This window comes from Cylas formicarius, unplaced genomic scaffold, assembly GCF_029955315.1.
Source record: "Cylas formicarius isolate icCylForm1 unplaced genomic scaffold, icCylForm1.1 PGA_scaffold_9__14_contigs__length_23061073, whole genome shotgun sequence".
Classification (NCBI taxonomy): domain Eukaryota; kingdom Metazoa; phylum Arthropoda; class Insecta; order Coleoptera; family Brentidae; genus Cylas; species Cylas formicarius.
In genome coordinates, this window is record NW_026844365.1 from 9,742,468 (window position 1) to 9,769,634 (window position 27,167).

At 36.8% G+C, this 27,167-nt stretch overlaps 1 protein-coding gene across 2 annotated transcripts in view; it reads left to right on the forward strand.

Moving 5' to 3' along the window:
- The window catches only part of LOC132707695 (homeobox protein caupolican), a 49,972-nt gene extending 29,326 nt beyond the window's left edge, over positions 1 to 20,646 (forward strand). Inside the window, exons 4-5 of one of the 2 annotated variants that reach the window (XM_060679619.1) lie at positions 18,893 to 19,197; positions 19,258 to 20,646. In XM_060679619.1, coding sequence (XP_060535602.1) covers positions 18,893 to 19,197; positions 19,258 to 19,934 — 982 coding nt within the window. In that variant the 3' untranslated portion in view covers positions 19,935 to 20,646. Of the gene's footprint in view, positions 1 to 18,892 lie in introns of both variants that reach the window. The other variant, XM_060679618.1, reaches the window with a different exon arrangement.
- Positions 20,647 to 27,167: the final 6,521 nt, after the last annotated feature.

Below are 27,167 nucleotides of genomic sequence, written 5' to 3' on the forward strand. Positions count from 1 at the left end.
AAAAAAAAAAAACTATCTATCTACAATGAGTTTGGTTCTGTTTATATTCATTTCTAACCCGTACTGTAAGCTAGCCTCAGTCACTCTATCCACTAGTTTTTGTAGTCCTTGAAGACTGTCTGCAATTAATATTATAAAAAAACTCTACGTAACATATTTAATGTTGTTTATTTGATACTTTTTTTTCTTTTTCTTAGAGTAATTTGGTTTACATCAAATGAGGGCTTGAACAGTGTATGTATATTTGGCAAAGCAATAAATGTATTTATTGTTGTTATTATTAAATAGCGTGCAATAATAATCAAGGGAGTTCGTATCGGGTCTCTAACGCGGCCTATGCTTTCGACCAAAACCAGTGTGGACAATGAGCATTAAGGATGTACAGATCGCGACGGGGATCGTTCCACATACTTCGACGTCGCCCCGTATTACGCGTTAGGGGCAGATGTAGATAAGGCTCGAAAACCCATCCGGACGCGAAGTCGGTTAAATGGGATTTAAAAGCGGAGGTCGCATTTTCAATTAAAACTATATAATCTGATGTTTTATTCAGAAGAACCGACACCCCGGGGGTATTTTCTCGAAAGTCGACTTCTCTCGCCCTAATGGGAGGGGTGTCTTTCGCCTCGTTATCGTCCTAAATAATAAATGACGAACGTCGGGGCGTAAAAGACTTAACCGCACCCGGAAGTATCCCCACGGTGACCCGGGGATGATATCAATCACAGTCGGGGGGCAGTCGTCGACCTAGTAATGGATAAAAATGACCGTGAATTTTGCATTAACGGAAATAAACGAGCCAGGCGGATCTTATCAGACGACTGTTTGTTTTTTTTTGCAAAGGTTCGTTCGTTCACCCTCCGACTTCTTCCGATTATTGCAGGATGTCTTCACCATTTACAACCTTTCTGATAGACTCTCCAAAGCTGGCGCTGACGGTCTAACTATCTAAATCTAAATGTCATTTCCATCCTGTCTAAAATTTGTTCTACTCTTCAGTTCTAATTATAGTCCTCATCCTGATTGCATTGGACTTGTGGAAGACTCTTCAACGACTGACTAATATTTGGAAGTTCTATGAGCGGACTAACGATGTAATGATCATTTCCATCTGGTCTAAAATCTGTTCCACTCTTCTTTTTTCTATTTGACTTGTCGAACACTCTTCAACGGCTGGTCCAGTAGTTCTATTAGCTGTGTAAAAATTTCATTGCCTTTTTGCAGAAAAGCTACTACTCCTACCTACTCTTCAGTTCTAATGGCATGCTGCAATCTTGATTCTCGTCAACCTCTTTAAGAGCTGGCGAATATATGGTAGGTCTATCATCGTCGGTGATTGTGGTTTGCTAACTTTAGTTAGCAGATGGGATATCACATCTAAGGATCGAATTTAAAGTCGTTATCCGACCTTAGCGATGTCGGTTGAATTCTCATTACAAATATTTAAATTTTAACTCAACTTTCTTCAAATGAAATCACAAACCCAAAATGAGCGTCATAGTGCTGTCATCTCTAGCTACACAATTGCATAGTGGTGTCACCAGCGCCATCTCTTATTTGTTTCATTACCTTAGTATATTTAGGCAATATTCAGTGATTGTCACTCAACTGCATCTGCAATAAGAGTTTAAAGTTCAAAGGTTTGTCCGTTTAATTTGATTTTCGACATGTGTGTGGTGTGAAAGGACAACATGAGCACCAAGTGCTAATGGAATGATTTGGAGAGTCGTAGCTTTGCAAATCTGACAGAGACCTTTAATATCTAACCATCATTAGATTTGATATATCGTATAATTGGACACTCTGAACGGAAATTTACAGAAAATATAAACGTGGATGAAAATTACAAAGAGCTAGAAAAACGTGTTATCAAAAATATCTACATAGAGAAAAAATACATTTTACACAAAAAATAAGCATTGCTGGTAATAAGTCAAAAGCTATGTGGTCCGTGGTCATCTGGGTCAACAAAGAACCTTTATAAACATTCATTTGATTGTTGAGAATATTGGGTCTGTAAGTGATGACAACCAGATAGCAAAATTGCTTGGAAGATTTTTCGCCACTAGTGTGTCAAATCAATTTACAAGATTGTTACAATGATGCTATATAAATTGTACATTACCTGAAAATTACCATAGAACAGTGTGTTTTCGCCATGTCGTGAGGTTTAAATGAAAAAGATTATTCTCTCTTGAAACAGTAAAACATCTGGATGAAATCCAAATCAAATTAACAAAAAATCAGCGGATATGCCTTCACTAATAAATAAATCTCTTGAAGTAGGAATTTTTCCGAACGAATTCAAAAAATCACAAGTTACACTAGTTTTTAAAAAAGGAGATTCTTGTCTGAAAGACCGCCGATTGTAGTCTCGAGTTCTGTTTTAAAGATTTTGGAAAGAGCTTTTCACAATCGTCTTTGCCTATTTCTATGAGAATATATTTACAAACTGTCAACATGGCTTTCACTAGGGATTGTCCACACGAACTGTTACTACCAATCAGCTTGTATAGTTTATCTTATACATAAACTATCGTGAATTTAAAATTGTGGTGTGCAGTGAGTGGTTCAATATGCTTAGAAAAATTGCCACGTCTCTTTTCCACTGAAGGTGGAGGGGAGACCGAAGCAATCCTACTATACTTTGCTCACTTTGCTACCGATTGGAAGCAGTAAGTATAGGGCCCAAGCAGCTCAGTTTCTCAAAATATGGGCGGGGTATAAAAAAAGAAAGTAAATAAATCAAAGGTTGGAAAAACCGGGGCGCCAGCTAGGACAAAACCCCAACCTATACTATAAGTTAGTGATAATGACTAGTGTCCTTGCTCACTAGCCACCAAAGAAACTCACAAAGTTAACAAAGTTCGAACCCAAATAACCAAATAAATAATTAATTAATAAGACCGGCACGTCAGTTTAAATCTCCATATATTGGCTCAAGTACACACTAAGCGCAGGAAGCTTGGTTACGATCGATCATTTACAAATAATTCTTACAAAAAAATGTTTCTATAATTGTGTACTTTATCTTTACCCTAACTGAGCTCTTTAATTTATATTGATATTTAAAAATTGAAATTTATATTTAATAGGCATAAAATTAACCGAAACGTAAATAGAGGATTATCTGTGATCCTCCAGTTACCAGCAACGAACGAGTCGGGCAAGCTCTAAGATGGCTGTTCTGTATGCTGCCTACGGGTTCACCAGTCAGTGGGATAGGCACGAATGCTTATCACTCTTGGACGAGGAGATATGCACTGCAACGTCCTGAACCGAGCTAACTTGAAGACTTGACGAATTCTTGGGTTGCAGAATTCATAACACGTGCCGTCCACTAAGTAAGGAGGCACCAAATCCAATTGAACCGGAACTAGGGAAGCCAGTACCAAATGGAAAGCCAAAACCAGAGCAACAATCAAAAACTGGTTCCAAAAGAAAAACCAAATCCAAAACCAAAACCAGAACCAAAACCCTACAAAACAAAATAATGAGTTGCGGTGTCCATAATTACTTGCAAAGCGTGAAATAAATTGTGAAACTTACGCCTGATGATCGTGGGTGGCGGTGAAGAGTGCCTGGTGCTAGGTTGGTTAGCTTTAATCCAGCCTAAGCTGTAATGTTGGGGACGTCCAAGCAAAATACTACCAACAAGACGACGATCCGCAACTTCTATACGATTTCAATCCGGTTTAATCCTCGAAAACTACGAGATGCCACAAACTTATTCGGATTGAAATCTTGCAAACACTTGCACCGGCGGAAATCGTAAGGCCAAAGAAAGAAAGATCGATGAAGTTTCACAAAGTTCCAAAAAAAGAGACCGATGGTGCTGGCAATACGATGTTCGGTTCCGACACCACTAGGGTCAATGGCCAATAATGACAGAAGTTAATCAACGCAAGGAGACCGAATATTACCTAACTACTACCCGCTATTACCAATAATAATCAATTATTACACACACACATGAATGAGATTACACAGTAACGTCTTAGGAAATCGAAGACGAACGTGGGCCAAAGGTCGAGTGCTTAACTGTACTAATGGCCGGGTGCATTCGCGTTGACAGAGGATTGAAATTTAACCTCTCCAAAAAGCAACAAGTGTAAATAAATGAAAGCAAGGGACAAGAATCGAAATTGCCGTTAGTTCGGCAATTAGAAGGAATACAGGACGATCGTCTCGTGCAATCCAACCGCATTCCGCCGTAACATCTCAAATTGCAGCAAAAATGCAAGGACTTACACTTATTTACATTTATTTTAGGACAGGCAAACCACACCAAGCAATTAAACAGTTACAGCGTGTTCGAACATAATGAAGTAGTGAAGAATAATTAGCAATACCAGTAGCTTTAAGGATTAAGACAGTGTGTAATTGTGAGAATAAAACATTTAATAGGTAGTCTCCGAGCATTATTAGACTACATGTGAGAAACATAAGTCGAAGTAGCCAATGACAAATTGAACCCGTTACATGGCCTTAGGCACTCCTTAAGGAAGAATTCCTGGTCCTCCCATATTTGTTTTCTACATAAATTACTTAACAAAGATACTAAAAGACTAATATCAACATCTTCTTTAATAAGACTATAATCTAACCTCTAACGGAATAGCAATCGAAATGTAGTTCTCGAGTAACTTTTTGGACGAATCAAATTGATCATGTGTGATTGAAATTAAAAAAAGGTCTGAATCTATATGATGCAAATGCATACTCAGGAATCGCTTACAATGTTATAAAATGGAGTCTAGCAACTTACTTGAGAATGATTGGAATAATTTTTAACTTATTACCGGTGCAACCAAACTTTTAGGTTAAAAAAGCTCTTAAGGTTCTATGGGATATACATTTACATCTACGCCATAGTCTCAATAGTCCATAGTCGCAATACACATAAAAACTCCTAAATTTAATTACTGTTTTGTTAAAAAATCTCAGGCTGCATAAATTTATATTTTCCCAATTATATATATATATATATATATATATATATATATATATATATATATATATATATATATATATATATATATATATATATATATATATATATACCGCTAATGAGAACTACACTTAACTAGTCATTCTGGTACTTCTACAGGGTATGAAAGCCTTCTGGACATATTGTCATTTGTCATATCAAACGGTGCCAGTTCAACATTTTCAAGGTTCACGTGTAACCAACATCATAATAAAAATGCCAAATCTCCACTATATTCTTCAGTATTTAATGCGTATATCTATTTCATTAGAGATCTGGACAATACAGCTATCGCGCCGTCATCGATCCCGCACTACTTCGTATATTTATAAACATCATCGCGTTTTTTATTTTACGCCTCTCTGAATACTAATTAGTTTTGGAGAGAATACGCTTTCATGTTTTTTTGTTCGGGTCGAAACGATCGCTGTTACGTGTGTAATCATTCATCCCGGACTGTCTGCCATTGTGTTTTACCGCGTGTTTTCGAAAATATAACCTCGTTAATTAGGCGAAACGGTTGGAAGTAGTCCAGCTACTTGCGCGAACAAATACAATGATTGATACGTTCGGGAAACGCTGCGCGGGGGGAAAGATGAAAGGAAAAGCGATACGCGCTTCATCTTACGGCATTATTCAGGAACGGGTTTGGGGGAAACGGAGGTTTTTAGTTCGGGCGCGCACGCCCCTGATGCGCGCCGCTCATTGGCACTCGACGGTGCAGAAGTGATCTGCATGGCACCCTCCGATTAGCAATTGCTATGGAAACAAGTTCATAAAGCAATCAACGTGGGGTAAGCGGTCGGACGACGTATAGGCGGGGCATTTCCGGAGTTGTTTGTAGCTCATTGTTGAAAATGGAAAGTCCTGGAAAGCGGAATATTTTATTTCTTGACATGCTCCCTCGTACACGTTTGTACGACGACGGTGAAGAGCTTTAACACCATCAAGAAACAAAGATGTAGACAATTCAAATGAATGAAAATGCAACCTTAAACTACATGTGCTATACCTATACGAATATGTATACAGTGAAAGCGCCATTTTTTGGAACCATTTTATTTTATGTCAATCATAAATTGTCACCGACAGACTCGAAACGCTCTCTACATTAAAACGACCAAAGCTTTGGAATATAATAACTTCGGCTCATCAGATGGATGGCTACAAAAATGGAGAAAAAGACATAACGTTAGCTTCAAGTGTCTCTCTGGTGCATCAGCCGAAGTTAATTTCGACAAAAATAGCATTGAGATACACACCAATGGATATTTTCAATGCAGATGAAAGCGGTTTGTATTTTAGAGCTTTGCCCGACAAAACTTCAACGTTTAGAGCTGAAAAGGGCATAGGTCTCAAAATGGCAAAAGAAAGAGTATAATGTTGTGTGAAAATGTGAAAGAAAGATATTGCAGTTAATAATTTGTCAGGCACCTGGGCTGTCAATTAAGAAGAGTTGATGACAAGGGCTATACTGATGAACTGGCTGCTAAATATAGGCAGGAGAATAGAACTTCAAAATTTTGCTGCTGTTTGTTAACTCATGGACCAAGTAATAATCCAAAATTTGTCAGTCTATCGTGGTTTGATTAAGAAGCATGTTCTTTCACCGCTTTCAAAATTCATTAATCTTTTGGAAGTTATCTACTTTATTAAAAGGTCATCAGATAAAGGTAACTCCAGATACCATCATAAAAAAAATGCTTCACCAAAGCAGGTTTTGAAGAATCTGAAGTTCAACAAGTTGACCTGATGGAATACCATTCAGAAGATGATGACTTACTTTTGCAGAGTTTTGGAGGAGTTCTAATGAAATTGAACTATCTGAAGAACAACTACATGAAGAGTTTATAAAATTAGATGGCCATGTATTAATTGAAGAGGATCAAATGAATATGTCGGATCTGGCGCGGGTAGAAGCAGAGAATACTTTGAGTTTGGTATCAGAAGACAGTGACGCAGGGAAGCATGAAGATTGTAGCCCAATAAACTGCTAAGCTAGTGCCTTACAGGTTAAGAAAGTAACATATAAAGCTTACATGCTTATATGTTACTCTCTTAGATACGGATTCCTGCCATAAGTTGACAAAATATTGGAACCATGAGTATATGAGAATTTTCGACGTATTAAGTATCTTATGTAGTGTAATCATTGAGTTGTTTTTAATATTATTATTATTATATAGGTATTATTTTTCTATGATCCGATTATCCGTCAACAACGTTTCCTATTTCTACAATACGGTGACAAAAGCAAATAACGACGAAAGGCTGTTTAAATCAGTACATCAGTGTTGAAACCCACCAGAAAAAAAATGGTGTAAAAGAATAACTACAAAAAGGTCAACAAGGATATCTCCTCCATTCCATAAATTGTTGCTCTGATCTTTCCCATAGATAATAATAATGGTAATGCTTGCTAAAAAAATATCGTAGTTAATATCGAATTCAAAGAGAAAAGAAAAAAAATCCAGGTGGCAAACAAAAGCACACATTTCACATCTCCTTACATGCGCGAGCATTACCTTCTGTGCCACCAGATGATGTTGTGTCTTTCGGAGTCAGAATCGTAAGAGTGAACCGAGGGTTCTACATTAGAAAGCTTTTAGGATCGCTAAGTTATGGCCAAGTTGGTGTCTGAAGTGGCCTACTAAAGAGACACATTCTGAGGTTACAGTGATATATATATATATATATATATATATATATATATATATATATATATATATATATATATATATATATATATATATATATATATAACGATTAGGATGAGAAAAGAAAAACAAAAATATACAACTGACAAACAAACGCATACGTTCTGTTCCATGAGATGCTGTTGTGCCTTTCTGAGCCAGGATCGTAAGGGGGAACTATTGAAGAGCCACAAGCCTGAGCTATGTATTTCATAGTGATCAGTCCTATCACTTATAGTGTTTAAAGGTTAACTCCTTTGTTGGCCTGATCGTAACCGTAGATGGTAATTTATAATAATAAGTCGGTTATTGTTGGCTAAAGAATCATATTATGCGACGAACTGGAAAATAAAAGAAAAACAGAAATAAAAAAGTTGTAGACAAAAACATAACATTTCAGATTGAGGATCGTAAGGGTCAGTAAGTTTTCAGGATCGCTAGATTATGACTAAATTGGTATCTGAAGTGAGCTATTAAGAGCCTCAAATCTGAGCCATAAATTTCATAAACATCTGTGTACCTTTCATGACCATGTTGTCATCAGATCAATATTCACTCAGTCAGTTGACAACTAAGTGGTATTAATGATACTCACGTCTTTGCTGAAGCTGTTTTGGATATAAAGTCTCTACTTTGAACTTTTGACATATGCAGTGTTTCCGATTGCTCAGAAACACCCGTAAATCGTTAACGTTGGGCGATAATAACATACGATTTGAGGAACGGAAACTGACGTTCGAATCACGTACGAAAGTCGGTAGCCTACATTTCCTGTTTCGACCAGCAAACGCCGAAGGCACAGTTAAAGCCGTAACCATTAAGCGATTATATGCCGACTGGTAGTTTATCGACGATTTATGCGTGCTGTAGAGAGTCGTGCTGTAATCCGTGCCCGGAATCGTTGTCTCGCTGGTATCAATCACGCCCGCAATAACACTAAATCTGCGTACGCGTATATAGACGAGCGACGATTAATTTTTACTCGTCGCCATCGTAACGAAAAACGACGCCACGTGACGCACTCCGGCTGCCATAGACACGACCAAAACTATATACACACGAAATAAATTATACTCCTTTAAGGAATTGAGTTTTACTGGATGTCAAATGTTCTTTTACATTTTAACACCTGACTTCGATAATGGAGAAAGTAAAACTTTTAAAATTTAAATTAAAATTAACATTTTCATTTAATTGCATGTTCTAAATAAAGAAGCTTACTCCCGACACATTGGTTGTAATATATATCCCTCTCCCCCCATCTTCATGCACGCCTTAGTTTTTATATTTTTTCTCTCTTGTTTATTTTGATAAAGATGGTAGTTTTATCATATTGATTTTTGCAATACAACAACTTCGCTTGCCGCAATGTCGGTGCATATTTTTACCTCGGTTATCGATATAGTTGCTGCGCCATTCACTTCTGGCTAATTTTTATTTTTAAGTCGATCTTCATTAATATTTAAAACATTCTATGTTTGATATTTGGTAGTGCTATTTATAGCAATTATAGATTCTTTAGTTCCAAGAAGATTGAAATTATTGAGTCCAACGGAGTCCAATTATTATTGATATTTTTTCATATTAAGCAACTAAAAAAAGTTATTTTTCTAACATACAATAATTCGTACAAGCCTGTGCCTAAAATGGTTGGTTCTACTTTAAATTGTTTTTTTATTAATATCTGGAACATTTTTTTGCCGATATTGTTGAAATTTGGCAGTGTTGTTTATTGAAATGAGTAACTACTTTAACCACTAGTAGAGTAGGGTTATAATCTTTTTTTTAGATAGATAGTCAAAATTAGGCAATTTCGTGGGGTGTCACTTCATTTCCCTTTCAGTTTATTTGATGTATCAGCAGCTTTGAGTATTTTTCGAGAAACTGTTCTCTATCGGTTAAGGCATCGAAAAATGTTCTCTGTGCCCCGACAACCACCTGACGGATTTCCTTTATAAAAGTTATAGTTGCTATGCCAAGCGCATTTGTATTGTCAACTCGGTACCTATCTATTATTATGGAGGTGCTACGTGAAATAGTCGAAACAGGACCGTAATGAACGGGAATAAGGTGGACTAAAACTGCAACTGTAGTTAATAAGTTTGCCTTCGAAAATTTAGATTGTTGATGGTTCCAAAATTCCAGCTCCCAGGCTCACAGCATCACCATTGTGAAAGTATACTATACGCCACTCGTCTGCATCCTCTGAAGAATGAAAACCCAGGGCAAAACATCCATTGCAGAAATAAGTCGAATCATGTAGACAGACGTTGGTCTTTGCTCCTGCTAGGTTGCTGAGTCTCATTTGTACTCAATCGTGGGCTCAATGCCACCAGATGTTGCTAAAGCACGATAAATAAAAGCTCTGCCTGGTTGTCTTTGAATTCGTTTCCTCTTCTGCTTTTCTCTTTAAAGGATACTTTGACAATCGGATATTAGAGAGTTTTTCCATATTTGAAATTCTATTTTCTCCGCTTGGAGATAGCTCCTGGTTAAACTTCTCAAATGTCATCGGTAAATAGATCTTGGGTCCACTATTGGTTCTTTCCGCGACTGAATCCGGTCCTGTAGAGCCGTTGCCCGACAAACAACTGTTGTTTCTAACAAACACACTTCGAACGCTCGTTATTATGCAACCTGTCAAATCGGAAGTGTTTGGTCGTTTCCTGACGATGGTTCGACGTACTGGCTCGTTCTTGTACAGCTGTCGGACGATCGGATCGTCCGCGATTGCCGAATTTGGTGGCCGAGTGAAGACGATAACCTTTAAATGTGAGCACGTGTCATGGCGGAAGTGTCGAATGAATTTTGATCAACGAAATAAATTGGCGACCCTACGGGTCGGAAACCCATCGTGACTCAATCTGGTGCGCATCGGCATGATATTTTTTCCTACCAACGTACCAGTTTCTGAGGTACTAGGGAAAACATAAAAATTTTCTATTTTAAAAGTGCGCTTATTTAAAATTTGGGCTTAAAGCTTTCTTTTTCAAGAGCGTCATCAGAGCCAGTTAAATGCGGAAATGATTTAGTTTTTCTTCATAATTTATACGTTAATCGAAAAACAGACTCGGTAGGGATTCTGTGGCTGGCAGAATCCCGCGTCATTTGATATAAATTGTTTATTATTGGTTTAATTACACTTGACTACACTATGGAAGGTAAGGACATCAGGATCCAGATGCATCCTTGGTGCGTCTTCCATTAAGAAACTTACTTGGGCGGCCGTCTAACCAAACGAAGAAGGACGAAAAAACAGACTCGATGACTTTTCTGTTATATAAAACTCACTCATACGGATCGATACATAAATGCATTATCACATCACCGTTCAGTCCAATCATTTGCTCAATTCTTTTTTCAAACAATATGCATTACCATGATGTCATAACTTCCATCAAAAAATACACTTACTACTGGTGCAGGTTCGTTAGTTGTCGTAAAATGTTAGTCCAACATCTACGATCTGCAAAAAAATAAAATTCCTCTTGACCCACGATATTCCATGCAGCTGTGGCAAAAATTGCACTGGAAAAACAGGTCGAAAAATATCAACAAGACTAAAAGAACACCAGAGATCAGCCGGATTGCGATAGAAAGCAACATTATCAGCTTGCTCATCATCAAACATTTTCTTCTTCTTCTTTTTCTATATTAGGCACTTCTTCCTGTTTTACTTCAATGTAGTTTTTATCACAAGTTGTCGTTCCATCTTTTTCGCGGGCGTCCTATACTTCTCCGATCAGCTGACGATTTATCTCTTGCTGTCCTCATTATCGGTGAGTCTTAGATGTTTCCGGTTTTGTTTCAGCGGTATGTGTGATGACTGGTCGAACTACAGATTTATACATGCGGGATTTTGTTTCAATTCTTAAGTATGTATTCGTCCGTATCGTGTAGTTTAAGCATTCTGCTATTCTTTTGACTTTTGCAGTTTGATCTCTAATTTCATACTCTAGGTTCTTATCATATGATAATCTAATCCCTGATTATTTGAATTTCATTACCTGGTCTTTAATTTGGTTATCAAGTTCCAGCTTAGATCTTATTGGTTCCTTAAAGATTACTAGTGATTTAGTTTTTTTGGCAGATATTTTCATTCTGATGTAGTAGTCTCTGCCAATCATCTTCATTCTCAGCTACCAATCATCGGCGTCACACAAGACTTGTATTTCTTTGTTACCCATTTTATAGCCTTTTTTTGTTTTTACTTCTCCAATTAATTAGTCTGGTATAATGTTAAATAATAAATGAGTCTCCTTGCCTAATAGCTGCAGTTACATCTATGGGCTTAGTTATCTCTGAATTTACCCTTGCTTCTATTTTATTTTAATAATAAGATATAAAATGAGCAAGGTAAAATAAACCTCTCCCACCAGGTTATTTGCACATCCCAATTCAAAGACTTAATATTCCTAATGTAATTCTAACGTAAATAGACCGATTTACCCAGTAGTTTCTAGTATCGCCACCAAAACTAATTAAAAAACTTCTCTGTTTTGACCAAAAAAATCTTGCGAATAATTTTGTATATTTACTTAATAGGTTTTAGTTGGTTAGAGAAAAATATACAAAAGCGTTCAAATATAGTAAGCTATTTGCAAAATATGGTTATATATACAAGGTGTTGCAGAAATCACGCACGGACAAAAATTATACATTTTTAGTGGAGCACCCTGTATATCCCCTAAGAATTCTGCACATGAGATGTATGCACTTTTAACATAAATGCAACATTCAGAAATAAAATAATATTTTAGAAGTTATATTTTAGGTAGCTGTGAAGGTCGTCACAAAAAAACAAAATATTTGCTTATAACTGATAGTGACAGTTGCAGATTTAGCAAAACAATCCATTTTGGAAACGTTTATTAAACCAAATACGACGGCTAAATTGACTCAAAAGGAACTACGTGCAATTAACTTACGATTGCACGTTTCAGACAATAAAAATTTCATCGCATCTATGAAAAATTTCAGCAAACGTCCAGCCTAGGCAAAAATATTATGTACAATATTAAGTCCTAATACCTAATTATATCCGAATACCTGTATCCCATAACTAAATTCTATAGTTTAGAGAGGTGAATACAATATTTAGGTAATTAGTAATAAGTAGTAACAAATTATGACTTCGTTCGTATTTTCGAAAAATGAGCAGAAACTGGGTAAACAGTCTAACCCCCTTTAGCATATATTTAATAATATTCATAGCGGCAGATCAATTGAATGAGCAATTTTAGCTAACTCTTAGCTGGTATTTCTTGTATCGTAGGATCTACTAATATTATTTACACCATTATGAATATACCTCATATATCACCTTTTTTTTCTGAGCAGTTGGTATTACTATCTTACTGACTACAACACCCTGTATATTTCCCTTTCGATTATGCGACAACATATTGTTAGAAATTATATACAAGCCAATCTCCACATTCCACTTTATTAATGTATATATCGTTAAGTTTTCCCTTATAAATTTTTGCCCGATAAATTAACGGCGTTCCAAATATCCGTTGCGGAGAAAAAATATCTGCAACCAGCATTACGATTCAGCGTAATTACGGGTCGTCGAATTAAGCGTGCAAATAAAATAACCGTATTATCCCGCGATCGCCTACTTAAAAACCACTTAACGCGATTAATATATCAATCTCACGTTTGCAATAACGAGTAGTTTGCAAACAATTATACGTATCGATGGGAAATTGTCGACCGAATCGGAATTTCTTTCCCATTAAATCGGCGCATTATGGACCGAAACAGCGCCGTCTATCGGACAAAAAACGCATTTATCATAAAATTTCACGGCATTTTAGCTCGACGGTCCGTAGCACGACTCTTGGATTGCATATTAATACGCGTGGAAACTACCTCGGTCGCACAACTAATACGCCTAATTTGGGCGTGTAATGACCCCGCCCCTTTTCCGCAGACAAACCCGACGATCCGCTTAATCGATATTTGATGGGTGCACTTTTTTTGAAGAGATCTGAGAGCAGCACACCTGGTCGTCCCTTGAGTCGGGCGTTAAAAAATACGATAATAAGTTGCCAATCGTCGTAGGGGATGATTTGCCTTCACTGTTAGTAATCCTCAAACCTTAACCTCAACAAAAACCAGCGTCGATGTCATAGAGAATAGAACGTCAATTCTCTAATAAGGACCTGCTCCACTAGGTGCCGCAAAAATAAAAATTAAAAAGTGGAAAAAGCACAATACGTGCAAAAATCGGTTTAAAATATTCTATTAGTCTATTGTATATATTATTTATTACAAAAAATATTTTGTGGTTATTGAATGTGGAAGTCCCAGAACCGGTTCTCGTGCTTGTGCTAACTTTCTTCCCATCGAAGCATATCTTTTTTATTGGATTTTTTTCTCTAATACAACATTGACTTTTATGAAGCGATTGCAATCTTGTAAATTTAAGCACTGGATAGGTGTAAGAATTTATATTGTGTTCTAAAATTTCCTTACTGATATGTAACGAAAAAATCAACGCATTTTTTAAAATTACATGAAATTTATAATATACGAAATTCATGTTTGCTGCTTGTTTATGGAGTTCGCCGACAGGATCATATTTCTCCATACTGGGCTGCTCGGCTTAACATGTTTAATAGGTTTGGGTTGCACCGTGCTACATTCTATTTTAAATTAATTAAGTATAAATATCCAGAATATCTTTTTAATAAAATCACTTTTCGTACAGACGTTCATAGCTGGAATCTAAGAAAAAAAATTATATTGAGAATACCACAACATCGAGAAGAAATGTTTAAAAGATACAATAAATAATTTGTCTTTTCGATTTAACAATATCAACCAAAACTTTTAAAGACCGGCATAAAAAATATATTCTTGGAACTCATGGAAAAACCACTCTGCTATTTACCGTTATCCTCTCCTTTCTCCTTTGTCCTGCAACTTCTCTGTTTATTGAAAACGATATTTAATGATTAATGTATTCTGAACTCTGACTAACATATTTAATTTTGTTTATTTGATACTTTTTTTCTTGTTCTTAGGATCAGTTGGTTTACATTAAGTTGAGGCCTGAACAGTGTCTGGCTTTGCTGGATATCTGCATTTTATTAGGCCTTTTGTTTGCCTTGAAAATGGTACCATCTAATACTTCGTAGTGTTATAATATGTGCACTTGGCAAAGCAATGAATATTACTGCTCCTTTTATTACTAATAACATTACCCAAAAACAGTACTATTTACAGAGTTTATCAATGAAAACAAGAAATGATTCCCATAAAAAGAGTATCCCCATACGCTCTTCAACTTTACCTCAAAGTGCTAACAAGACGTAAATTAAAATTTTTATATATATTATGTTATATAATATTTGTTAAGGTAACACCCAGCCTACCACAATAACACTTTGAGGATGTCGTCATTTTTAAATACCCGTTCTTTAAGCCTTTTTTGTAATCGCGTGTACAGAATCTATTAACAAATTTTCTACGTAATCAATACATTAATCGCTTCGTAAGAAAGGAATGGAAGGTACATACGTGTTCTGTGACGAGGCAAAACCAAAATCTGTTCCCTCCTGGTGTCAGCATTATTAGTTCTGAAGTTTATCATTAAGATAGGGCGGTTGCTTTGTGATAAATGTTTTATTAAAAGATTCGCATTTTTCAAAGACTTTCACTTTGGTCTTTTTTGATCACGTGTCATTGCCAAAGGCAAACAAATTAGAAAGTAAACCTGGACCATAAACGGCATCAGTGTATAAAAATCTAGAAATGATCAGCGATAGGCAAAGAGATAATTTTGAATTGTAGCTCATCACGTCACGACTCGAATAAAGTTGCCTTAGTTTGGTAAAAAGCGAACAGCGGTCTCTAACCAAATTTTTAAATTTTTTAGTTGAGGTTTAATTTTCAAATCAATTTCATTTAGATCAACCTTCATTTAATCTTTCATTTTTTTAAGTTTCTGTTTCAATCTAAAATGAATGGCGACCGATTTCTTTTAAGTTATGAGCATAATGTCAAACAGAGCTTAAAATTCAAAATGTCAGAAACGATCAGACTTAGGTATAGTATATATAGTATATATAACCAATTTAGAGGAATTAAAAAATGCTTTAATATGCTCGGTGTTATCTTTAAATCTATGTACATGAAAAAGAAAATATAATATTTTACAAAAATATTAAAGTAGTCTTCAATTTTACCTAGACTGCATTTTGTATTGGAGCAATTTTGACGTATTAAAAAAATCCAACTTGCCGTAAAGGTAATCTACATTTTTTTTTCAGTTTGTACGGAACTTCTTAGATATTTTCGAGGTTTTTTTGGTTGCACTGCTTGCGTCCACGTGCTCCCATAAAAAAGCCCTACTTCACCAGCATTTATTTCATCACCCCCCACCAATCTACCCGCAAAAATCCCAACCCGTAGAAAATGGAAAAACCTTATAAGCAATAGGGAACTTGAAAAAAAAATTAATTTGAAAAATATTGCTTACAAAAGTAAGTTTATTACAGGAACCACAGTTCATAAAAAAAATAATTTCGTATTTCTATGTAACAAATATATGCAATTAAAAATTGTTCAAATTTGAAACGCGCTGTCATTGGCTGTGACGTCAACTCGCTCGTTAGGCTAGGCGCCAGCTGGATGGTAGCATACAGAAGCCATTAAACAATGACAACGCTTTCACCTTGGTTATTTTAATTTTAATTTTGGTCTTGATTCTGTCACTTGCTCTGTTGTTCTCTTGTGTTTAGTGTCAAAAAGAAAGTTTTGAAAATAATCGAAGCCGATCGATGGCAAGTCTTATACCTTTAGTGGATATATTTATGGTGACATCTTACATGCAAAGCACCAAAAGTTTTTCTTTTGCTGAGGTTCGCGGTGTTAAATCTAAAACGTACGTTAATGGAAAATGTAGCCACTAACCAATGTAATATTGTAATCAGCTTAAAGTTTTCTGGTTTTTAAAATTCAAATGATATGCCAAATAAATTGTAAATTATTCAACAAAAAAAAAACCTGAAGGATTTTCTTTCTAGTTCTATTCTATTAAAATATTGATAACCTGTTCTTTATTTTATACAAGTCAGGAAGCCTTTCTCACTGAGACTGGAGTAGGATAGGTGCAAGTTCGAAGAGTTAGACTTTTATTTTCTGGTAGACGAATAAAAAGTTCATCTGGCCTTTTACGAGTTGAACGGGTTGCGTTGCTTTCATTACTATCATGTAAAGCACACTAAGCACAAATACAAACTGGCGTAGATTAAATACAAACACACCTTTAAACGAGTCAAAAATAAACGTAAAAAATATAATTCTCGGCCTATAACCTGAGAAAAACTCCTATAACATGTGGTCGTATCAATCGAAAAGCAAATGTTGAATTTCCCTATTTCCTATTATTACCGGAATCATTCCAGTCAAATGGAGTTCACTGCCTAGCAGACCCATTGCGTATACCATGGTCAGCACAGCTTCCGTTATTAAACGGACCGTCTCACCCTACTCACCCCGTATACAATATAGAAACGCCATTTGCATCTGCAAACAGCGACGAACGTCTGATCCGTCCGATTGAATCGTCGGGCGCGATGGGGATGGCCGGGGGGCGGCGTAGGGGATCCGATAGAAAACTGACAGCTTTATTAATTTCCTATCTATGAACACGGGGCCCCTTTTCAAGCGCGAGACGCGTCGCCGCCGCCGCCGCCACCCCGCATAATCCGAGTGCAGCGAGCTCGCTTGTCGTTTTTTTTGATATGCCCGAGACAGATACTTTTAATATTAACGACCTCGCCGACACCCCTCCGCTCTCTCGCATCTGGCGCGAAAATGTCACGCTCCCGGTATAACAAATCCCCACGCGGATATCTGTTAAATATGAATTGAAAGCGGCGATGATTTTTTGACGGTTATTTAGCCGCCCGAACTGGAAAATTTCAGTGGATTCTGACGACCGCTGACCTACGTCGTACTCCATCATAGCCTCTGAGGTCATCTCATACGTGGAACTGCATCTTCATGCAGGATTATCGTCCTTTGATAATGTGGTCTGGAATTTTGCAGCACCTAACCTCGTTTGGGCACTCTTCTGTAATTAAAAAACAGTTGTTTTTAATACGACGCCCTGTATATTAAGGAATATCTGATGCGTATATAATATTTACCACGTCAGTTTTGTTTCCCGCGGATCCGACATACTTGGGATATTTCCGGGATTTTACCGCACGAGTTTGGGAGCGATCGGATGTTTTCGTAGATATTTCCCACGCCTAGAATTTTGACGTTTGTCAATTCTGATGGTCACGTCAGTGAATGTGTTGTTTTGCAAAAATGTATCCAAAAACTAACGGTCGTAGAAAAAGTATAGTATGCAACACGTCCGGCAAACTTTTTAAGTCACTCGTTTATTAATCACTCGCTCATGAAAAAATCTCATTGTTATACATATTTTTCTCAATGTTGCAAATAAATAAACTATCTCTTTAGTTTGTAAAAAAATAAAAAACTTAAAGGCAAACTTTGTTTGAATTCTCTTATACTTTCGAATACCTAAGTAGTTAGGGTATTCTTCTCCTTCCAATAAATCTTTTTTTTTTTATTTCCTGTAGGATCTCTAAGTGTTTCTTCATTCTTCTTAACATCTCCACGTTAGTACACCACTTCTTGCATAGCATTTTTACAAAGGAAAAACGAAATCGATAATAATTCAAATAGGCAACCTTATTAAAAGTCAAAAGTTTCCTTTTTGAAGATGTTTCAATGAATATCATCCCGAAATATACAAGAGGTCGGAGAAATCGGAAAAGATTTAGGTGTTCGATATTATAAATGTCAAGAATTTTTAGCAATTTTTTACAGAAAATTTTATTTAAAATTGGACAGATGTTCTTATCCACACACACACACACACATCCTGTACAATGTGTACCTTTTTAGGCTCAAATTTTTCTATCCTATTTTTACTCTGCCCTGTCACTCTCGGTCAGTAAGCAAATTCAATTCAATATCTTGATTTCCTGGAAACCTGCAAAAACCTGTCTGTCTGCTTTGAAAGATATGACTGATTATTGCTGTTATTGTATAGTGACAGGCTTCAATCACTTCAATTCATCTCCCGAAAAAAGTGTTATTGGGCATTTTTATCTGTGCTTGTCTGGATCGCGGTGTCCGATCCAAACAATACCAAGCCGGTCGTGTGTTACAGATACGGCATGGATCTGAACGGAGCAAGACGAAAAAACGCCACTAGAGAAACCACCAGCACCCTAAAGGCGTGGCTAAACGAGCACAAGAAGAACCCGTACCCCACCAAAGGCGAGAAGATCATGCTGGCGATCATCACCAAGATGACGCTGACGCAGGTGTCCACTTGGTTCGCGAACGCGCGTCGGAGACTCAAAAAAGAGAACAAGATGACGTGGGAGCCGAGGAACAGGGTCGAGGACGACGACAATAACAACGACGACGAAGACCAAGACCACAAGAGCACCGATGGAAAAGATTTGCTCGGTACGGTGGTTGACCAAAACCGTCGCCTACGCGAAGCTAACTTTGCCGCTCTCGTTGCAGACTCCAAAGACTCTGGCACCGCTTCCAGTGAAGACGGCGACAGACAACCCCATTCGCGTCTCGCTCCCGACACGGCCAGCGAGTGGAGCGAGTCCCGTCCCGATAGCGGACCGGACAGCCCCGAGATCTACGAAAGGCCGCCCCATCCCGCTTTCCTACCACCCCGGACTTCAGGTTCCCCCCCTCAGCTTTCCGTACCGTCAGTAACAACGAAACCGAGAATCTGGTCGCTAGCGGACATGGCTAGTAAAGAGAGCAGCGAGACTCCTCCAAATTCCACCGCGTCCACGTTGTACTCTACGGCGAGCGGACGCTTGGTACCTCCTTTGGGGAGTAGGTTGCCGCCCCCGAGCTTGCACACGGCTCCGTATGCGAGACCTCACGACTTCTACAGGAGTTTCTACGGATCCGCTGCCGCTCAACACTTGGTGAGCGGCGGCAGTGGGTCACCAGACGCCTCCCTGCTGGAAACGTATCAGAAAACATTGGCGGCCCAGCACAACGCGAAAACGAGCCTGGCTTCGGCCATGACCGGTACCAGCAGCAACACGAGCGCCCTCGCGGGTATCCCTCTGGGGTTGGCCACACATTCGACCAGGATGTCCCCGTCGTCGACGTCCTCGCTGTCGTCCGGCTCGGAGACGCCGCTGAAGCCGATGGCCTTGAACAAGGCTTGATCTTTGGCGAGTTTTTAGGCATTAATCTACCTCTAGAGGTGTAATAGTAACGGTAAGATTCGAAGGAGAGGATTCTAACCGTTTTCTTCTATTGAAAAACAAGAGCTTTAAATATTATTTATTGTGTACCCCGATATTCCTTCTGTCGAGTCTTACCCGCTCGGTAAATACTTGACCAACACGGACAATACGAATAATAAAGACATCCCCCCTGTCCCTTTAGTAGTGTGCTGTACAGTAATTGTGATATACCCGTCCCCGTCCCTCTTCCTTGGTTCGTGTATAAATAGAAGTTGTCGTTTCCACTCTTGTAAATAGACATGTAAGGAAACATCCACCGTCGGTACCGCGCGTGGTACCGCTTGGACCGGCGGCGGATAACGATCCAGAAACGTATCTTTGTATCTATATGTATATGTATCTAAATAATAGACTAGACGCGATATATTTAAGAATTATTATGAATATTGTAAACATTTAATATACATTTAAAGAAAAATATTACAAATATTATGTGGAAATTTAGCTGAATACTTGTAAACGATACCGGAAACTTAATCACGAATACACACGTCTCTATCTATCTCTCTCTCTCTGTCTTTCGCTCTCCGTCACACGGATTCAGTTCGGGTTTGTTTAGTTCTAATGACATATCGAATAGTACCGGTTGAAGGCAATGCCGTTCGTGTGTTGGATGCTGCAATAAAATATATCGTTCATTATTTACGCCGTTGTTTGATTTGCACCTTCCCAGAATGGTCGCGCTCGTTTAAAACTGTGTGGTGCGTGTGCAAGAAGTGGCTCTGCAGTTCTGAAACAGGTAAGTGGCTGTATTAGTACTGCTTTACCATTTACTTGTTCTGTTAAGAACATGCAAGTGCAGGGCATAAGTCTTTAAACAGGTTGTAATATTTTTAGTGACTTTACTTATACAAACGACCAAGGGCGTAGGTTTGTTAGGTACGTGCCGTCTTGTAAGTGATCGCTTTTTTGGGCAATGCATTCTTCTAAATTCCTATTCTTCTACTTCTTATGTTACATATCAGCTCATCAAGGTCCATTTACTTTTGAAAAACCCACAAAGAAAGAAAGACGAAGAAGAAAGGAAGGTTACCAGAAATTAATCAGTCTTGGAAAAGTTTCTATTAAAACAGATTCTTGCAACATGACTTGATGCGCCGTCCTGCTGGAACTAATATTCTCTTAACTAGTAACTAACGCAATTTTGTAAGGGTTTCAACATTCTGTTCATGTTCTTGTTTGTAAAAAGAAAAGCATCGGCACAATCTTACCATCATAGAATGTTGGCCTTAATCTTGTTTTTTTGTCTAAAACTGATTCGAATTGTTCCCATGTACAATTGTAGCTTTGGAAACTGCAACACGAAAGACTTCTGTAGACGAGCTATCAAACCAGCTTCTTAAGTCCTTAAGTGATGAGTTTTGGGGCGTTTTCTTGAGGGTGTTCCATAAACTTTTTTGTTACACCCATGAAATTGTAAGCATTTGTCTGTAAAGCTACAATTAGAAAGCTTCTATTCCTTTCTCTGTCCGAGGGAATAGGGTCCAGCTCTCGTATCGCTATAGCAAAACAGAATACATAACACCTTGTCATTCCAATTCTAAGCTCGATGTTGAGATCGAGTCGCACAAACAATTGATGTTCAATTGTTTTTCGCTTGGCATGCAACTGTACATTTCCTGGTGTTTTTGAAAAGATGAACTACAGAAATATTTTGTAAGGCTTGCAACTGTAAATGCTATTATGATCAATGCTAATTTGGGGTATTTTTTAGAATATTTTATTATTTTTCTGTATTTATATTTTCATAACATTCACCAAACCTAATTTTAATTTACTTATTTTAAATTGGCTCACGACCAATTTATCTCTTTTTTTCCTTGGTAACGTTTGGTTCGAGAAAATTGTTTTTCTTAACCATGGGGGCTCGTAGCAGAAGAGTTGGGACCATTTTGCTGATAAAGAACGGCTGGCCATATTCATCCAACCCAACGCAAGCAAAACTGAAAAACTCAAGGTAAGGGATTAAAACTCTCCGTTTCATACAGTCTATTTATCGCCCTAAATACCCCTTTTCAGAAAAATCAGTATATCTAATGTTGTTCATTGTCATTTTATCGATGTTAGTTCCCCCCTGAACTGTGCCTGATGCTTCTCTATAGATAACTTCTAAGTATATAAAGCCGTGAAGATAAGTTCAGTATATCTTCTAATGTCTGTTTTATATGGACCACTGCTGTTAGACGCCAACATTCATCTGAAATGGTGGTTGTTCTTAAAATTTCGATCATTTTTTGACTTTGACCAGCAACCGCAGTACACTAATTAATTTTGTTCCAGTGACCAGTGCTTCATTTTGGCAGTTGTCAAGATATGTCACAATTCATTCGTGTTAATAATTGCTTATAATTCTCAAATTTAATTAAAAATTGAGGATAATTGAGGGTTTATGATGGTGGTGATTTTGAGATTGTTTTCCTTCTCCAAGAAGGCAGCTCTAAATTATTAAAGAGACAATCATCTAAAACAACAACGATGATTATTGTACCGAATAAATTGTTAAGAATACTGTAACCTCAAGCGAACTCAACGCATCTTCTATCGTCAAAAGAGCGAGAAAAGCAACTCGTTCATCATTGTGGTCTAATCTTGGTATCGTTATCACCGAAGTTTGTTCAGTGGCGTAGAAAGGATCGACACTCAATCTATCCGAATAAAAAATCTTAAAAAGAACATTAAAAATGAACCGCAAAACGTACAAATGAATATGAAGGCAAAAAACGCCTAGTTAAAGGAGCAACATACCTCTAAGGAGATCGTTAAAGTGGCTAGACTTTTGTTGCGACTCACACATTTTGTAGTCGTAACATCTGCTTAGGTACGCGCACATGCACGTAATTAGTAGAGTTTTTTATCCGTTTTGTCACCAGACTTCAACAGGGCGTCCGGCTCGTTTGATGCGAGAACGATTTATCAAACTGAGACGTCAACTGGGGGATGGGAGTGGGCTGAACGGATTGCTAACCCAGCTACTGTAGGTTATCGTATTTAATTTTTTTTTAAATTCTTTTATTAATCAACAAAAAAAAATTACAATTAGTAACAAAAAATTAATTGAGAATTCTTTAAACAGTGCGTAAAGCACTGGCCCCAGGAATACAAATAATAAATAAAAAATGGTAAGTAAACAACCCATTACTTAATCTTATTATTATACATTGGAAAGCACCTATATTACATTCAAGTGAATTTTTAACTGTTTTACAAATTTAATATATTTATTTATATTTCTTAAATTTGTTGAAAGCTTATTATAAGTAACATACTGCTTGGAATGCTGGATTGGAAAGTCCTCTTACCTACATTCGAGAAATGCTTATTCACTATTCACTATTTAATATTTCATTATTTGCAATACATTTTTGTTTTTCACAAGATTGTTAAAAACCTTCACTGTTTTTTTAGTCATTTCCAGTTTCATTCCATTCCTTTACAAAGTGATCATTTTTAAGAACTCTAATTGTATTACTTAGTTTATTTTTGACTGCTTTAAATTCACGACACAACTCAGTATTCACACACACTCTCTCGTATAACAGGTTCCCTTGTTTCATCAATTCTAGAAGTTCCACTGTAATCCATGTGTTATTCTCAAGGCTTTTGAATCTTTTTCAATATTCAGATCGATTTTTGCAAGTGTTTATTAGCTCAATTATCTCTTGAAATTTCTGTAAATTGACTTCTCTAATGGATTCTTTAAATATATATTTAAGTTTCTCATGATTCACTGCTTTAATATCAGAAGTAACTTTAGGCTTATGGATTTTGATATTTTCTGCTATAGCAACTGTAAGTTTACAGTAATCTGACATGACACTAATTTGCACACTAAGTGTGCACTTATTTCTGTATATTGGATCTACTACAACGTGATCTATTAGGCTATGACTATTTGCTGTCACCCGCGTAGCGTTCGATATATCTATTTTGTTCTTAATGACAAAATTGTTTAATGCTATTACACTTTTATTATTATTATTTTTTTACCACTAGTCCATCATGATCCAACAAGTTAAGATTGAAGTTATCGACTATTATGTGATTCTTAGGATATTGCGTCATTATATTTTATAAATATTCTATAGATTCTGTACTGTTATATGAGGGTGGACGATATAAAACACATAATTTTAGTTCATTATTACCTACTGCAGCACATACCCAGTTGACCGTATCATTGGTAGCAGATTTACCAATTTCCAGGAACTTAATTCCATTTTTTACAAATATTGCCGCACCACCTCCTGTACTTTTTCGACATGAATGTATAGATTTATATCCATCCAATTCATAAAGACCAATTTCTGCTTGATTTAACCTTGTTTCAACTAATAACAAAATATCACAGCTATTATTCTTTAAATAACATTGCACCTCGTCTAATTTATTTTTAATACTTTGAATGTTCATATACACTAATCATAATCCATTTTTATTTAATTTTCTTCCTTATCCTGAATGAATAAAATTTTACTATTATCCGTTTGTCTTAAAAGAATGTTGCATTGATTGATCCGAGTAGTTAGATGCGATATATTTCTCGATTTCATTAAACGGGCTTTTGTTTCCTGGTTGTGAAAACTGACTTTAATGGGATTTACCTTGGCCATGTCCTTACCAAACCTAACTGCTGTCAACTGGTTATTTACTAGTGTGACGTTTAGTTTCTCCCCAATTTTCTTTACTGCTTCCTCCAACTTTTCATTGTTATCATACGGAACACCCTGGATTACCAGATTGTTACTAAGCTCCTTTTATTCGATCTTATTAAGTTGATTTTTTATTTGACAGAATTTCTTTGTAATATCTTCATTTACATGAAGTTGTTTATTATATTTTTCGAATAATATGTTATATTTTCTATCCATATCTTCCAATTTATCCATGACATCAGCAACTTTTTATTCATTTGTTTCTTTGGGTGCTGATTCCCCTTACAGTTGTCGCAGTACCAGTTTTCTTTCGATTTGGCAATTTTCTGATATGTTTTGAGTCCCATTCCAGACAATTTCTGTGTCTCCATACCAAGCATTTATCACAAGGAAGGCCTTCATCACTGTCCGATACACATAAAGTTAAAACCGTTGGCGACAAACTACCGTGCCTTTCACGTTTGCGAACAAAATCTCAAGTCCCCGCGTGGAAGCAAGCAGCTTAATAATAATTTTACTTATTTGCACACGAATAAAGTTTTGCAAACACCACCACATGCTCACGTCGGACTTGGCTTATGATTAAAATAGCTTTAATCTTTAATAACTCACTTAAATTCAAAATATGACGCGAATTTTCAGAATACGTCTGCACGGTCGTAGGCGAATATCACCACTCAAAAAGCAGCTAGATGCAGCACGTAATGTTAAGATAAAAAATGAATGTTACATGAACTAATGGCAAAGCGGGTTTTCTATTAAAAATACCATTAATTGAAAGCAGATAAAAAATTCAATTTTCAAATGGGGGATAAACTTTTTCAACAAACAAAAGTGCTTCCGTTCCGTATTCCGGGGAAAACTGAATGTCCCGTTTCCTCTATTAACGAGTCACAAACATATATTTTTTATTATGCTTATAACTAAACTAATAAATAAAATATATATAAAATATATATAGTATATCATTTGCTGCCATGCCGTTTAGGATTTTCAATTTTGCAATTGACGACTGCGAAAGTTCTCATTGTCCATTAGTATAATGTTCTCAGCACAATTTGGTAGAAAACATCCTTGAACCATTGTTCAAAAAGTTCTGCCAGCCATGGTAGTCACGGTATGAGTCTTTAATATTTTTACAGCTCAGCCACAAAGCGTCTTCTGACCCTCCTTTGGATGGTATGTGATGAGTGTCAAACCATGTTTGATCAATGTAAATGAATGAACGATTGTCAGTTGTTATTTTCCATAATTAGTTTCCTCCTGTCTATTTCATTAGTTTTGGAGGCAATTGTGGACAAAACTTTCCAAAGGCTGGTAATTTCGCAGCTTATTCAGTTTTTTGTAATTAACAAGGCGTTTCTTCAGACTTCGCAGCGTTTGCACCACTTGCGCTTTCCGTCTTGATTTCTTCAAAAAATTTGCTAGAACCCAAATCTTTACGCTTTTCGTTTTTACCAATAATCAAATTAAGTGCTGTATTAAGTAAAGAATTGTAAACAATTTTTACGGTTTGCCTGGCATTTTCTTCAATCTTCAACGCCCATTGAATATATATTTTCAAATGTTCTTTAAATCTAAGCTCGTTATCCAGACGTACAACCAAATTTTTGAATTATTGGAAAATTATCAATGAAGATGTTGATTTATGTTTGGGGTTTAATTAAGATTATGGCTTTTAGAAAGCATGGCTTATGGGACTCCTAAGATGCCCCGAAATTTTCGGGAAATCGTTCAGGTACGCATTCCCCGGTTTCCCCAAAAGCACAGCGCAATTTTCGGCATCCGTGATGATCAAAATTCTTTTTAAATATCTAAAAATGTTTTAAATGAAAATTCGAATATTTCATTGCCTGCTGAATGAATTTTGGTCCATTTGCTAAGTTTGTAAGTCTTCTTTCCGTCTTATTTATTTTTTAAATTGCTCTTAAAAATTAAATATAATTTACATTCTTTTCGTTTAAGATGGTAAGTTAGGACCGCTAAAAGAAATTTTAGAGATGGCAACAAGTCTATAGTATTTTTTTATTCATTTGTTTCTTGGGTGCTGATTCCCCTTACAGTTGTCGCAGTACCAGTTTTCTTTCGATTTGGCAATTTTCTGATATGTTTTGAGTCCCATTCCAGACAATTTCTGTGTCTCCATACCAAGCATTTATCACAAGGAAGGCCTTCATCACTGTCCGATACACATAAAGTTAAAACCGTTGGCGACAAACTACCGTGCCTTTCACGTTTGCGAACAAAATCTCAAGTCCCCGCGTGGAAGCAAGCAGCTTAATAATAATTTTACTTATTTGCACACGAATAAAGTTTTGCAAACACCACCACATGCTCACGTCGGACTTGGCTTATGATTAAAATAGCTTTAATCTTTAATAACTCACTTAAATTCAAAATATGACGCGAATTTTCAGAATACGTCTGCACGGTCGTAGGCGAATATCACCACTCAAAAAGCAGCTAGATGCAGCACGTAATGTTAAGATAAAAAATGAAT